The following is a 16230-nucleotide window of genomic DNA, read 5'->3' as shown; positions in this document are numbered from 1 at the left end:
TTTCTCTATTTATATTACTGAATAATTGGTCCTTTAAGAAAAGCTACTTCATATGAAAATATTTTCTTTTTATTAAACAGAGCAGTGCAGTCTCTGCTTTCCATCTCAATTTGCAATAATCCATGACTTGCTTAAACTTAAGTTTTTCTTCTCAGTTTTAAAACATCTTCCAGATGATTTAAATGTATCTAAAACAAAACTTATACCTACTATTTTTTTCCTGATTCTAATTGAAACAATTATTTTTCAGATACAGTTTTCTGAATGCAGAGATCTGTCCATGCTGTTAGATTCTTTGGAGCTATGAACTTCAAGGTAAAATTATTATCATTCATGAGGGCCATGAATTTTTCTACTAGCTTTCACTTTATCAGTAAGTTATCAAATAAGTAGGAACACCAAAAGTTGAAGCCTAAACTGCTCCCTCACAACTAAAACTGATCTTTACATTAGGAGTGATAGTCTTTGGTGAGATAATATGAGCATGTTTTGCTGCTGTCCATTAATTACCTTCTAGTTAAAGATAAAAATAACCTTCTCTTTTCTTTTTTCTTATCTGTTGAGTATCTCTAGTAAGCCAACTAACAGCCATTCTTCAGCTAAGAGTTAAAACAGTAAGTCAGATAATAAAATGGCATCTGTTATGGTTTTACCTTAAATAATTTAATTGCTTCAGTTTGCAAGGCTTCTGATGGCAATGTTGTAAGAGGGGAAGTAATTCCTTCTTTGCTATGGCAAAGGGTAGGATGTCTCCAAATCTGAGAATCTAAACGGATAAAATACATAGGTTTTGCAATTAGTTCACTTCATGAGTACATTCAGTAAAAAAGCATTTGAAGATTAGTGTGTTCAAATGAAAATAAACTTACTGGCATCACCTTCCACATTTAATAATTTGCAAAGAAGTTGTTCAAACTCAGATCCAACATTTACACTGGTACTTCCAGCTGCAACTGTCAGATGATAAAGCCACGTGTCCTAAAGTAGAAAAATATAGCAGCTCACTCATCCCGTGCTGGAAGGAGCTGCTTCATCAGGATTTTGCTCTCAGCTGGAAACACTACTGTGAATTCTTTCTGAAGCCCAAAGGAGTTTGCCTTTGGTTGAATAAACACATATTGATGGCCTCTATATTACAAATATTAATCGAGGAAGATTGGACAGAGCTCTCTTCAGAAGTTTTTACCCTCAGAAATCATGTCTAATTATCAGGGCATTCTTCCTTTCCTCTTCCAAAAGCATACATAAGAAGCTTTTATCACTGCCAGACCGTGCTAACCTGGGGATAAGGCCAGAAAGCAAAACGAGGTCTACAAGATTACTTGACAACAATGAACCAACAATAATAAATATGGTTTTAACCCCACCTCTCATTGCTCCTTTACTACACTAGGGCAAGTCTTTGCTACTATTAGTCTTGTCAGTGAAAATGGATACCAGTACCCCAGAACCTCTCAGGAAGGTCAACTACAACTCTATCTACAAGTTAGTGTATGTGAGTAAAAATCTCATCACAGCATGTAAGATATTCTGCACCATCTACTTATGTAGGCAAGCCTGCGTATTTTTGTCTACCTTAACAAGGATTACCTATACTAGCACTGATATGCAGACAAACTCTGATTGGTATTTATAAAGCAGAACTTTCTCCTGATTATATCAAAATACAAGCCAGGTGACTTGTGGTCCTCCTTGTCCTCCTCAAGAAATGTTCATATCACAGCGCCATACTCATAGATGTGTTACTGAAGCTCAATAAAAATGTCCATTTATTACCTTCTCATGTTTGGATCCTATCAGAAGATAAGTGGGTCCTTGGTCTTTGGGGTGGATAACAATAGTGTAATGGGTTGATAATAAACTGCGACCACTGGCTTCATAATCTTCATCAGAATCACAGGATCTATCAACTTCTTCAACCTTTGCCTCAAAAAGCTTGATTTGACCAAGAGGAAACTAAAAGTAAATATCAAAAGTGGTGAGAGAGATAATGTTTGTTTCAGTGCACACCGATTTTATATTATATATTATTGTATTTATTATTATTATATACAATTTTTCCTTATTCTGTAAACAGAAATTAAAACATGAACTACCATCCATACCCATTTGTATTTATTAATTTTCAGTCTTGCCAAGGAATGTCAGATAAGCCAGCTGTTGCAGAGAGCAAAAGGAGAATGATATGTGCCAAAGTCTGAAAACAAGATTTTCAAAAATTCATTTTCAGGTCTGCCTCTGTACATAGCCAATGCAATAAATGTATCTTAGGGTGAGAGAAGTCATTCTTCACAGTTCCCAAATCTGGTTACAGGCAAAAATTTCCTGTGTCAAGCCTAGAACTTTAAATATGATCTTGTTATTTTAGAGGACAGTAATGTATTGTTAATGTATCAGTTTTGTTCGTGCAGTAAATTCAAAAGGTTAATTTCTTGTGTGATAGACCTTCTAGATGGTTTCTTTCTTCAGTGTGAGAGATCACAGTGCTTCAGTGCTGAGATGTTTATGTAGTTAGCATCATTTATCAGGAAATATTTTATGTAAAAAAGCCATTCAAGAGAAAATTTTCACAGAAGTAATTATTTCATAGCCATTATCAACAGGAAGCCATAATAAACATCAATACAGCATGAAATCTCTTCACAACTGTGTGACAGGGCTGACAGAGGCTGACTGGCTACTTTACACAAAGCTCCCTCCTTTCCCACAGTGCCATTGGTAAGGATTAAAGAATGATGTGGTGATTTGTATTTTCTGTAGCGTTCTGAAGCATTCAACTTTTTGAATAAGATAAGATTCTGAGAATCAAAAATGCCATTTCACATGTAAGCAGTCAAGATTGATTTATTCACCAAGTTTAACTAAAACACATTTGGCTGACTTCTTTATTTGAATTCCATTTTGAAAGGAGGTCCATTAAATGGACTCCATTATTGTATTACCCACTGAAGATTGCGTAATTTATTTCTGCAGAGACACAGTCAGCTACAGAAAACATGGTTTTAATTAGCATATTGTTGAACATTAGAATTAAAGTAGCTTTGGAAAGGTTTTCATACATATTTTGCTTACAAAGGCTACATTCTCATTCTGTTACAAGTTAGCAAATTAGTTTCAATTTTACTCTAAAAGGGCAGCTAAACTTCTTCCAAATGTGAGGGAAATATTCACAGGAGTCCAGCAAAATTCTTAACTGAAGGGCATGCTAAAATGCCAAAATCTTCAGTGGTAAAAATGTATAAATTCAGATATGTTAAACATAAAGATTTTTTCCTAGGAGAAATTGTAAGTTAATTTTAATGTCTCTGTAGGATGAGCTAGAGATTAATACTCTAGTCAGTTGATTCCCAATCCCTGTTTTACATTGTTTATAGGAGCAATTAAAATAAAATGTTTTGAGGGATGGTTACTGCTATCTTATTCATATAGTTCTAGAAATGGAGTTTAGTTGATATCTAAAGCAGCCATAAAAGGAAAGGGCAACAAAGGGAATAACTAGCTCTATACAAAAGCTATGAATTACTGGCTCCAGTGTGATTATCTTCTTAAAACAGATGTACAAATATGAGAATTTCTGTTATTTTTTTTATTATGGCTCAGTGGACTATTCCAAAATCTTGTTTCTGACCTGCTTCCATTAAAAAGATGTTTCTTGATGACAAAATACAATGTCTTGGGAGCAAAGGGACAGGTGAAAATCATGTCTAGGAAGTGTCCTAGCTCTTGCAGCACTGTGGAGGTACAGTGACATACCAAAGAACAGGATTTGGAAGTCAACTGAGGGATGAACAGAACATTTAAATTCTTGAAACTTGCAGTCACTGCCCACTGCAAGCAGACATTAGAAAGGGTCTGTTTCCAGAACTACGTGACAGGTAGGTCTTTTCTGATGCCTGGTAGAGAGGGACACCTGAGCTCCCAGCAAACCAGTGTTCCCCTTCAGCTAGGGATAAGATGCACAATATGTATCACGTCCTGTAGAAAGAGACCAAAGGGTGTGGTCTGGATTAGTGGCTATTTTAGGTAGAAATCTTCCAAGCTGGCAATCTCTGTATAATACCAAGGCAAACTGTACCTTAATAAAGCTGTAAGTTACTGTTTAAAGTCTACATTCACTGAAGAAACAAGTAAGGGACCTACCTTGTCTTCTTGATTACGGAAGTAATACAGAATTTTTCCAACTAGGGTACACCAAACCCTTTTGGAATATCCATGTTTCACCTGTAATTACAGAATAATAGGAACGATGACAGCCAGAGAAATACAGACTACTTTTCACCAACTCTGAACTTTGGCGATATTGGGAATGCATGCCCTGGTTCAAATTCCTGTCCACATTACTAGAGATAAAATCAGAACTGTATAACTCTGTTGAGGGCATAAAACTCAAAGCATTAGATGAGATGTTCATCTAAAGTACAGTAAGGCTAGTGTTGGCATAAACAGTGTTGGAATAAAGCAGACTGGGGGAAGAAGTGTTTTCCTACCTTTGTAAGTAATCCTTTCATGGTTGGCTTGATTTCGGACTGTACGAAGAGTGGGCTGGCAGCCTGTATTTTAAGAACATTCTGCAGTACTTTGATCCATTCCTCTAAGATGTTGGGGGAATCTGCAGTCAGGTAGTATGTTCGTTTCTCTGTGGTCAGCTGCGTAGTAGCAGAAGGGTCTTGAGCTTCAATAACTTGACACATTCGACCCCACAGTGTGGGATTTGTAACATACACTACCCAGTGTAGCTTCACAACTTCAGGGAGTTTATTTTCCCCAAAGTACTTTTTATTAATGAAACATTCCATGACCAGGCAGAGCAGATAGACTCTTAAGTCTTTATCTCAAAAGTTCCAGGATGAAAAGTTGAGAAAACTCAATTCTCCTTTCAGACAAATGAATTCTCTCAACCCTGATGGCTAACCTCAAGACTGCTCTCTATTTCTATCTCATATGGGACGATCTAACCTTTGTGGCAATACAAACAAGATACCATGTAGGCCTTTTTATATTTTCTGTCACTGAAACGATTCTTTGGTTTCAAATGAAAGGCACTGATTATTTAATTCCAAGTTCACACTTGGAATGGGGACTTGCACTTGTCCAGTGCAACAGGGACTGGAACAAGGGGTTGGCTTGGGGCATGGAGGGAATGCTGAAACATTCAGCAACAGAGGAGAAAAGCAGGCACCTGAATTGTTTGTTTTCCATCACCCCTTTCAATGTGGCTGGATGCATTTAGCTCAATTTGACCTTGAGGCTTTCTAATGACATCACTCTGTATGGAAAGAATGGAAAAAGAGTATTTTAAATCTACCAACAAATAGGAATAAATTATTATAGAACTAATTTAAACATTAATCTTGAGAAATTCTTTCTAGTTAGACATTGTGTACCTTGTATACCTCTTGAAGTGAGTACTGAATCACTCTCTAACAACTCAGAAACCAGAAATGCATTTTTTTCCCTTGTAGCAGTCTTAGATTCTCAGTAAACAATCTAAATATAAAACAGAGGTAAATTACATGTACTTACTGGAGATTTGTAGTATAGCAATTCACCTCCTTTAAGCACAAACCACCTTCGTTTCCAGGTCTTTACTTTACCACCCATTTTTAACAGATATCCAGATTTTTCCAAAGGTTCCTGGTTGTTTAGAGGTTAGATAAAAAGTTGTTAGATACACATATAAACCTCTGTCCCTCAGAAATATGTATAAATACACACAGGGAGATATATTAATGACTTAAAAGCATGCTAAATAATAATTACAGTCTTTTATGAGACAATCCAATGACAAAGTTTTTACAAGCATCAATTAAGACAAATGTCATGCTCATGGGATAATTAATGAATATCCCTACTTACTGTTATAGTACATGAAGGAGATTAAGTGCCCCGAACTATATAAAAGAATGAAGAATATGAAAATTCCTGATTTTACTTCCAAATTATTTATATTAAACAATGAACAAGATGAATAAAAAATAAATATATGTTTTTTCCCAACTCCAGGTCCTAACCTGAAAACCAGATATAAAACACAGTAATTCTAAGCTCACAGACAAACTTCTAGTGTGTACATCTGCAGAACAGAGTTCACAGTTTTGCTCTGTGAAGAAAGCTTAAAATAATCTTCATCAGCAGGTAGTCAATCCACTTGTATGTAAAGACACTAACTACTAGCTACTAACATTAAAAGCTCCAGGAGACTGACCAATACCTTTTAATGGTTTGGTTTCTTTGACCTGTCTTCACATGTTACTCTACTTAAGATTTCTCTCATGTTTTCCCTGTATGAGGAAAGTACAGAAACTTATTACTACACATAGATTGCTCCTGATGACTTCAGCTCCTTCTTGGACTGCCCTTCTATTTACCTGAATATTCCAATAATAATTTTAAACTGATATTAGTATTTCATATGCAATCTGATAACAGATCTTGTTCCAAAAAAGGAAATCTCAAGTACTTTGAATTGTATTCTGGAGTTGTTGACCTATTTCTCCCTCATGATGCAGAAAGCTTAGAATTATCTTCCACTTTCCTTCACTAATTACAGTCCTACATGGCCAACATTGTTGGTGTATTTTGCTATTTATACTTGTAAGGCAGTCTGTGAGTCAGCAAGGCTGAATGGAAAACTTTGGTAGCAGTCTTTGAACATAAATATATACACAGCACCTCAGGTGCAGTTCTTCACAGAACTTCAGTACTCACATTTTTTCCATTATCACTAGATGAGGATGAGGTCTTAGGAAGTTTCTGCTCTGGCTCTGAATAGTCTGTATCTACTGAATAGGCATCTGGAGGAATAGCATAGTCACTTTCTGAGGTCACAGAAGACAGAGATGCACCTGAGGTAAAAGAAGAGAGTATATATTTTTTATATTTTTTTTATTACATTGGAAACCACTGAGATCAGAATAGCCATACAGAAAGAATATCTGAACAGAATCTGCAAGCAAGCATAAGTATCAACGTAAAACCATCAGGAACCAAGGATTATTTTAAATATCAGCACACTGAGCTATTAGCATGGTGCTAATTCTCATTTTATTCATAAACAGTTAAAGGTCCCTTGTGAATGTAGTAACAAATAAATGTCTCCTATATATTATCACCTTCTGTTTCATTACCACACCTTTTTTAAGAGGGAGTTAGTGCCATGAATCATATTCATTGTCTAGAAAAAAACCCAGGATCTTTAATTAAACTAAGCAACCTTCCCTCTGCACTTTTTATCACTCACTATAGCATCCGGATTTCTCATGCAACTGCTTGCGTATTAAGAACTCACACGCAACATCTGCTTTATGTTGAAGCTGTGACTGTGACTGTGACTGTTTTGTAATTAGTATGAATTTGTATACCAAGGTTTCCTAAAAATTTTAATTTCATATTTCAGGGGGTTTTTAGAGTTTATTTGCTTTAATACTGAAAAACATGCACCCTATTTTCAATTCTAGTGAATCAGCAATAAAAATTCAAACTCCTCCTTCATTCATTATGGATGTATTTTCATGCATGTGGGCATGTCCTTTTGTAAAGGCTAGTGTTCCACTCTGCAAGATTGTACTCTCCACAACTGAAATGAAAAGGCGTTTTTTCCTTTGTTTCATTAATTTCCCAACTCACTTGCCAATTTTATTCTTTAAAATTGCTTTTCTCATTTATTGCTTTGGTAAGCCACCAGGACTTTCCGAGTGGGTTCTTCTCTTCTCATAGATCTTTAATAACAAATATGCAGAGAGCTAATTATGCTTCTGGTGAAATGTGTGACTGCCTAGACTTTTAAACAATGTGATCTCAACAAAGACATGTACATATGTGTTTTGTGGTTAAGAAAGGTTTCCACAGACAAAACAGTGCAAGGACTATTTTATGGGAAGAAAGAACAAACAAAAGGAATGGCTCCATTTTACAGATGCAGACATAAATTGTAGGTGAAACCAGCTTTTAAATTACCCAATTTAGCTTTCCTGTTATGTAAGCACATAACATGACAACGCTCTACAGCCATTGCACTGGTTTTCCCTCGGCAGGATGGAGCTGCTGGGAAGCAGGAACTATAGGTCCTTTTCACACTAATGTGCCAAAATGACATCACTGGAAACAGGACTGGACTCTGCTGCCATTGGAAAACACCCAGAGGACCAGTGGCTCTGTCAACCTGCCTCAAGGTGACTTGAGTGGAGCTCCTGCTAACTGGGATTTTTTACATGTATAATAGAGACTACCAAATAATGTTAGATTGCATTTCTAAAGCAATATATAATGAAAGATCTTAACTTGGCCTCACAGGGATCTTGGTCTCCCTTGGTTTACTCAGTGAAGAAATACTTGCAGGGATGTAACACTGATAATATCACCTAATGAGGAAGCACTGTATTTTTCAGTATTATGAAAAAATTCCATTTTTCAGATGGAAAACACACAATCACCTAGAACTGACAGGTTTGTCTTCAACAAAACACAAGACATTACCGGATTCAAGTGTTTTAACTAAATCTTTGCACGGGACCTTGAGACAGTCACTGTAAAAATTGAAGAAGTCTCTTATTGCCTGAGGTGACAGAACCAAATAATTTATTGAGGGAACTTTTCCACCTGCTTTCAGATCACATGAAATTGTTTTATCAACTTGAACATACGTGTGGTTCTTTTCTGATGGCGATTGGTTTTTTTCTATGTCATTTTTACTTTTCTACAGTTAACTCACAGGAAGTCCTTGGCATGACAGAGTATAGATAGAATCGTGCTTCTTGCTTTAAATGTAAAAGTCCCTTTTCCCCCATGACAACAGCCAGCTACTAGATTAATGCCTTAATATGATATCTGTAGTAACAACAACAAAAAGAAAGCCATGTATAAGTCCTTTCTCCTGCTTGAATAACAGATCTAGGCTTTGAGAGCCTCCATTTTAGATGCCCACACTGTTCAAGGAAGAAATCCGTTCCTAAGTAGATCATGTAAACTGCCTAGTTTTCCAAACTTCCTAGAAGTCACTTGTTCTTATGTTTTTCGCCCACCTCGTTTCATAGCCCGAGGACTCCCTGGACCACTTCTGCTTCGGGAATCAGACTCAAAAGTCCTTGAGCTGGACCGAGAGCTGTCTTCTTCCTCAGATCCCGATGACTCATCTAGGAACGGGCTGCTGCTTATTTGAGTTGCTTTCTGCAGAAATGACACAACATTCTTTGATACCTTGCATACAGGCTATCAGTCATTTCCTTCATACTGTGGCACGGCTCTGCTGGCTTCGTAATAGTCAAAGCTGTTCTTGCCTGGGTTGTGAGTTTTGGCACACAAATATTAACATGAAACTGAATTCCCTCTGCCCTCTGTATACTCAACCACACCCATACTTTAAAACAGAAACCTGAGGTAGCTCAAGGCATGGGTCTTTCCAAATCACAAAAGGCTGCCAGCAAACAAACAATGATGTGATTACTGACTGCTGGCTGTGTGACTAGAAACAGCTTTGGCACTGACACAAAGACATTTCTACACATACACACACTTTTAATTATGACATTGAACACCATGTGGTTGTGTTTAATAATTAACAAGCCTTTGGAAAAAATCAGCAAGGAACCTATGAAGAATTGACCTAGGCCAGTAACATTTTATAAGCAGTATTTTTTTCCCCCCAGCTATTTGACATTTCTATTACTTCTGGGGGTCTGTGATCTCTATACATCAACTTACAACATATTTGGCATGGTAGTATCAAATGTGAAACTGCAAGTTCCTAGATGTGAAGCCTAATGGTATTTAAAACTTTTCTTTAAACAGTAATACAGTTACCCCTTTCAAAGTGGTGTAGACAGGAGTGGTCATGTTCTTATATATAAGAGATGTATATAATCCAGATATGGAGCATGAAGTTAGTGAAACAGCACCTAAAAAAGCAACATATTTTATAAATTACCTTCCTAATTCACCCCTCAATTAACCAAATTTAAATTAACTATTTTTTGTGGTTTATAACTGGTATAAAAAGCAAACTAACTCCTGAACTGTTCTGGATTTGAGATTTATAGCCTTTTGAAATTTACAATTATTTTTAAAAGCATAAATAAAATTGCAGTAATGAATATTACCCTTTTTAAATTGGTACCTGGTATAGAATCCTCAAAGTAGTGAATTGCAAAGTAAACAATGGAGTGAACAAAGTAGAAATTCAGCACAGAGTCAAGAGGTAAAGTAAGAGAAGACAACTGAAAGATAACCAATGATCTTCAAGGTTTTAAACAGCTGATAACTAAATCTTTATAAAAATATTTTTAAGGTCCTTGCTCACAAATCACCCTAAGAAGATAACTTTTGTTGATGGGACAATAAACAACTAAACCACTTACTTTTATTAAGAGATTCCACGGTGAAAGCTTCAGACATCCTTAAACCAGATTTGGCTACAGCATAAATTCTGCTTTCCTATACAAGCAGATTGGATTTGATGGTAGATAATTAAAACACAACAATTACTTTTCTTCTGTTTAGCTTCCTAGTCTTTCTGTTAGTCCAACTATGTGATAAAATGGTTCATAAAATGACATTGTCAATAGCAGCTTAAAAATGCATCCTTCTTTTATATGCCATACACATCTTAGCCATAGTATTTTTCAACATTTTTCATACAGTGCTTGCTCTTTAAGTAATTTATTCTTAAAAATACTATTATCAGGTGCCAAAGAAGGTATAGCAAGAATGTTTTTTTAAGGGAAGATTGTGTGTTAAGAGCTGAGAAATGCCATTAGAAGACAACATTTTAACCATTTTGAATTAAAAGCTACAATAAGAAAACATATAATGCAAAAAGTTCACTGAAATATATACATAGAGAAGCTGTTACATTAATGTATTGTTCATCTCTGAATAATAATTAATAAATAGATATAGTTAATAAATTATTAATTAAAGAATCTCTGACACTGAAACTGCAGAATCAGGGAGTCTTGACACAGTTAATTTTGAATTGTAAGACATATTAATATCTATTTTAATATCCTGACTGATGGCTTTAAAATTTTACTTGGAAATGCGATCAATTACTCCTGTAATCTCTAGTTGTCTGCTGTCAACTCAGTTGTCTAGATTGTGAGTGGTACAGTGGTTACAGCAAGGGCATTGACACCAGCAGTCTTGGGCTGTGTTAGTGTTCACATAAATAAATAAATGTAGTCACAAGCATTACATCCTTTGATACCCTCAAAAGGACATACATAACTTAGATGTGACATGAAAAAACCTGGGTTTATCTACAAAATGTTGACTATGTTTTTCAATGGCAGGAATATTGTACTGAAAATAAAACTTGGTTTTGAGTTTGTAGTCTTAGTTATGATTAAGGTAATGCCCTGTCTTGTTATTGCACGGAGAATAATTAAAATAAAGGCAACAAAAATCATGGAAGAGAATAATGAAAATACTCTCTTTTGTTTTGCCAGCAGGAAAAATATCTATAACCACACTTACCCAGGAAGGAAATCGATGTAATGGAGGTGTTGGAGGTTTGTTGCTAGCACCCTTTTTTGTCATATCACAAAGTTCCTGGGCTTCAGCATTTTGTGCTTCAGTGCAGTCATAGGTAAACACTCCTTCATCACAGCCAATCTCCATTTTCTCTAAAATATCAGTATCTTCTCCATCCACCAGATCTATGTCTGTTTCCTGAGGTTTCCATGGACGGATCATGCTTATGGCATTTCTGTTTCTACCAAACATTCTGTCAGAACTCAGCTGGGGCTGGCTGAAGTGTTTCTTTGCTAATGCTGAATTTAGACTGAAGACATTAGGAGTCCGTAACTTTGGATGTGGCAGATTTGAGGGAGAATCTGATGGAGTTGTGCATTGAGAACCTGCTGAAGTTGCTAGAATTGGGTGTTTGGGTGTCCGAGCAGGGGTTAAAATTGGACTTGGGGTATTTGCCTCACTGGATGAGGATGAATAATCTAGTCTCTGTGACTGAAATTTCTTATTCAGTTCATCCGAGGAACTATCTTGGTCTTTCTTTTTCCTTGTGAAGTCGGAGTTGCACTTTCCACCTGGATTGTTCAGGCCTTTCTTTTGGGATCCTTGCTGCCATGAGTATAGCTTCTTTTGTTGAGTCCTCTTAACATCAAAACTCTCTTCTTCAAACAGAGAACTACTGTCATCAGATGCTGTCAAATACATTTCACTTCCTACTCTACTGTACCTTGCGTTCTCTTCAGATGTGTGGCTTGAAAGAGTCGATGCACACCTGGACTTTAGTCCTTTATTGTCTCCTCCCTCCTCATCTGAGCTCCAGTCACTCCCAGTAGTGCATGAGTTCTTTGACATGTCACTGTCTATGTCTTTGGATGAACAGCTTGTTCTCACATTCTTGTTCTGCTCTGAACCAGAGGAACTCTGCTGCAATGACTTCTGACCTTTATTTGTCTCATGTACAGGACCAGAAAAGGTAGTTTCCAGGATATCCTTCTCTACAGAAATATAATGTACATGAGAAAATTACTTTAGCAAACTTGACTGATAAAGGGTTTTGTCATCATATCTGCAAGTAGGAAGCAAGTAATAATTTCAAACATGTAAGAACATTTAAGTTTTTTAATATTGCAAATAATAAACATTAAGAAAAAGATCACGATTTTTTTAATGTGACTGAATGCGAATTATGTTTGCCAAAAAGCTGTAATAAACACCGCTCAAAGTTCTAGCTGAACAAAAAATGGCAATAAATATAAAGATAAGCAAACTGGAGCCATATGTTAAGGTAAGCCATGTATGTGTGAAAACAAACAAACAAACAAACAAACCCAACAAAAAGCCAAATACTTAAGAGGGCATACAAATTTAGCTGCTCTATTAAATCTAAGCAAAATTAAAGTTTAACAAAAGCTTGTCAGAATGGATTTTCATTAACAAATCAAGTATTCTGAGCATTTCTACAGTGTTTATACACAGAAATTTATTCTGGAAGCTATTATTGTATTCCCAATGGTGAATGCTTAAGATATACAAGAGAGTCTGATGGAGAATACTTAAGGAAAGATGCCATATTAAAAATAGCTTTGTTTCTGCTCTTCACTTTTACCTGGTTTTGCAAGAGAGAGCTATAGCTTGCAACGTGTTAACGAGGCCTGCCTGCTCCCAAATTAAATCAGATGCAAGAACTAGGGTTTTTCTACACAGACACTTGGAAAAGTCCATGTTAAATAGGTGGATGAAGTTAAAGTGCATTGAATAAGTCAAGATTTTAATTTCACCCACATTAAGGTAATGAAGTCTCAAAAATTGTCTGTTTCCATCTAGGCAAGCCTAAGGTTCAATTTCTTATCCTTTCCCTGTAAAAAAATTACTCTTCACTTCCCTCATCTCTAAAAATGGAAGTAATAATATATAGCCACCTTCATAATGATCTTGGTGTGATATAAGTACACAAAATATTTATAGGATATCCTTCAGTTTCTCATTTTCTGAAGACCTCAGCTTGCCATTTTGGATACCATGATTAACTGTGGAGAAAACACTGAGGTCATAAAGAGTACAAGGGATTCAAGAGAAGGACCAGAGCAACAACAAAGGCCACAACAACGTCTTTCCTTCGCAGCCAAAGCACCCAAGAGCCTCTACATGCTGCCAAATAATGTATTAGTGGTATTACAGAGACTGCAGTGCTCAACAGGATTTCCTCCTGGTACTAGAAGAGTAGCAGTGAAGAGGGAGAGAGTACTTGTATGTACTTTGACAACAGCTGGTTTGGATGCGCTGACAGAGTTGGTGATTTTAGTTTTCCACTTGTGTCAGAATAAAGTGGCAATATTGGTGACTAGGTACCTGGCATGTTTTTGCCTTCAGGGTAGTCTGACTCTTTAGATGAAGCTTTGCTGATTTCTTCAAGCTTTGGAGATGGTTGAGGGCTTCTTGCTCTATTTGAAAAGCATCCAAAAGTCAAACTGCTTAGTCTCTGACATTCTCCAGGTTTTTGTGTTGAAGTAACAGATTTCTTACCGGTAGCTTCTGAAGAATAGTAATTCAGAAATTGTCTTAGTGAGATACAACAAGCTATGCTACTGCTTGCTTTACTCTGCAGTGCAAAGTTGTTTTTTTAAAAAGGTTACTAAAAATCAGAAGAAAAGGTAATAAAAATTTATTATAGGAATAAAAACCTACCTGCTAGCTCCCCATATCAAGAGAAACCCAGAACAATGTTTCTAGTTCCTAAATTTTTTTTTTTTTGTAACACCAGAAAGAAAAAAATCTTGTAAGAATTTCACAGTAGTGAGATATAAAACATGTACTTAATAGAAAATGAAAACCCAGTGGAGATGCCTGATTTTATTCTGCTATGACTGCAATTAAACCTATGGGCTATTCTAGGATATGTAATATGGAAAAGTCCGTAGAACAGCAGTATTAAAATATATGAAGGCCTTCCCTTCAGATAAAAATATTAAAGGGAATCTGCAATTGTTGCTTCAGCAAATATAGAAGAGCAAGTTACCAGGTTTAGAAGGTCTGTATGGAGGAAGACTTCAAGAGAAAGTAAAAGCAGAAATTGATGAACTGCCTGGATAACATGAAAGCTATCCATCCCTGTTCATAAAAATCCCTGAGGCAGGTCCAGGAACAAAAGGCCCTTGCCCATACCTGTAAACTGCTTAAAACAGCACCACATGTTCATAATTTATAGTCTGTCACCAGCATGGATGCTGCAAATAGTAATAAATTTCATACTATTTTTTTGGCATATCAGTAACTATGTGTTGGAAACCACAGTGTCTCAAAAAGCCTTTAAATAGATCTCTCACAAGAGAATAACTTGAAGTGTACAGAATTGCTACTTATCAAAAGATAGCAAAGAAGCAAAACAATCCAGTCTTTTTATTAATAGAAATATGCATCTTCATTTAAAAACTTCAGATTGTATATGAATTTGTAAATATTTATATTTTCAGATATTATGCATATTATGTGTGTACACACACACACACACACACACACACTTCTCTACACACATTTCTAAATAGCTCTGTATTTACATGTATATGTGAGATATATTATCAAGAAATGATGGCTAGGTAGCAAATTAACAAAATTTTCAGATGATAGTAAATTGTCAGATCAGCCAAGTTATGGAGAGGATTATGGGAACTTTCAGACAGACTTAGGAAAGTTGGTGAACAGGCAACATGGTGGTGAATAAAATTCAAATTTTATTAATGTGAAATAATGCTCCCTGGAGGGGATATTCCTCTTCTTTCTATTTACACTTTATAATTTTTTAATTCATTATATATCCATTTGGAGAGGAATCTGGTGATATTGGGTCTGAATTAAGATTTTGGATCACTGTAGTCAAATGTAGTAATTAAAATAATCTGATTGGAGCTCTGATTCCCAGCTGACCATTTGCCAGAAAAAGCAGATGCAGACTGACATTCATATATTCCTTAACAGTGTTAGGACCACCTATAGGTGCTAGGACTGGTATAAAGAAGTGAAAGCAAAGATCTGTCATAAATCCAGTAAAATTTTATTACTTGCAGAACCTCTTAAGTAACAACAATACCTGCTCACCACAGAAAAACCAGTTATGCCTTGCCTGCATGTCTTTTCAGTAGAAAAACCAAACGATTCCTTCCTAACATCTTCATGTAGAGTCATTCCAATGTCAGTTCACACTCTCTGAAATCTTTGTGATTTCACCGAATATTTTCAATCATGTAGATGCACACATTAATAGGGAATAGAAAGAAATATGCCATATAGAGAGAAGTTTTCAGAAGATTTGTACATTTACCTTGCAGTTTAGATTGTACTGTTTTCATCTCTTTGGTTTGCTTTTGGTTGATCAAGCGAAGGTTCTGATTTTCCACCTCTAACTAAAAGCATATAAATGTAATCTCATCCATCGGTGAAACAAGTCTTAAAAGTCATTAAATCATTTACATTTTCTCTGAATTTCTGCCCATCTAAGGACAGAGCTAGGTCAAATAGTAAGCTCCTCTCTGCTACTTCTCTAAATACTGGTCTCGGCATCTGTTTATTCCAAACAGCTAAATTCCCTGCAATGATTATTTGCTCAGTTCTGCCGAAATCATTCCCCCAACCAAGCACACCCACAACTGCTTTAAAAATCCTTAATAAATAAGAGAAAGAGAAATCTTCACTGGCATTTTTAATAAAAGCAGAGGGCTAGAATTACAAACTTCTGAGCCACTTGGCAAAGCCAAGAGCAAGCAGAAGAATCAG

General features: G+C 36.1%; 2 protein-coding genes across 4 annotated transcripts in view; one reads left to right on the top strand and one right to left on the bottom strand.

The window, feature by feature from the left end:
• Positions 1–16230, top strand: part of THADA (THADA armadillo repeat containing) — a 217139-nt gene that overhangs the window by 20424 nt on the left and 180485 nt on the right. Inside the window, exon 3 of the mRNA XM_085054961.1 lies at positions 251–315. The gene's annotated coding sequence lies outside the window, so the exon portion shown is untranslated. The remainder of the gene's footprint in view (positions 1–250; positions 316–16230) is intronic.
• Positions 1–16230, bottom strand: part of PLEKHH2 (pleckstrin homology, MyTH4 and FERM domain containing H2) — a 56008-nt gene that overhangs the window by 18573 nt on the left and 21205 nt on the right. For 2 of the 3 annotated variants that reach the window (XM_085054965.1, XM_085054967.1), the window contains exons 6-19: positions 15779–15860; positions 13813–13995; positions 11470–12458; positions 10353–10428; positions 9799–9893; positions 9021–9165; positions 6709–6845; positions 5524–5634; positions 5180–5266; positions 4488–4646; positions 4141–4221; positions 1777–1956; positions 870–978; positions 654–766 (exon numbers count right to left, since the gene is read on the bottom strand). In XM_085054965.1, the coding sequence (XP_084911091.1) occupies positions 654–766; positions 870–978; positions 1777–1956; positions 4141–4221; positions 4488–4646; positions 5180–5266; positions 5524–5634; positions 6709–6845; positions 9021–9165; positions 9799–9893; positions 10353–10428; positions 11470–12458; positions 13813–13995; positions 15779–15860 (2547 nt within the window). The remainder of the gene's footprint in view (positions 1–653; positions 767–869; positions 979–1776; positions 1957–4140; positions 4222–4487; positions 4647–5179; positions 5267–5523; positions 5635–6708; positions 6846–9020; positions 9166–9798; positions 9894–10352; positions 10429–11469; positions 12459–13812; positions 13996–15778; positions 15861–16230) is intronic. The other variant, XM_085054966.1, reaches the window with a different exon arrangement.

Source organism: Lichenostomus cassidix, chromosome 3 (assembly GCF_008360975.1).
Source record: "Lichenostomus cassidix isolate B80296 chromosome 3, HeHo_3.0, whole genome shotgun sequence".
NCBI classification, from domain to species: domain Eukaryota; kingdom Metazoa; phylum Chordata; class Aves; order Passeriformes; family Meliphagidae; genus Lichenostomus; species Lichenostomus cassidix.
This window is presented reverse-complemented; position numbering and strand designations above follow the sequence as displayed.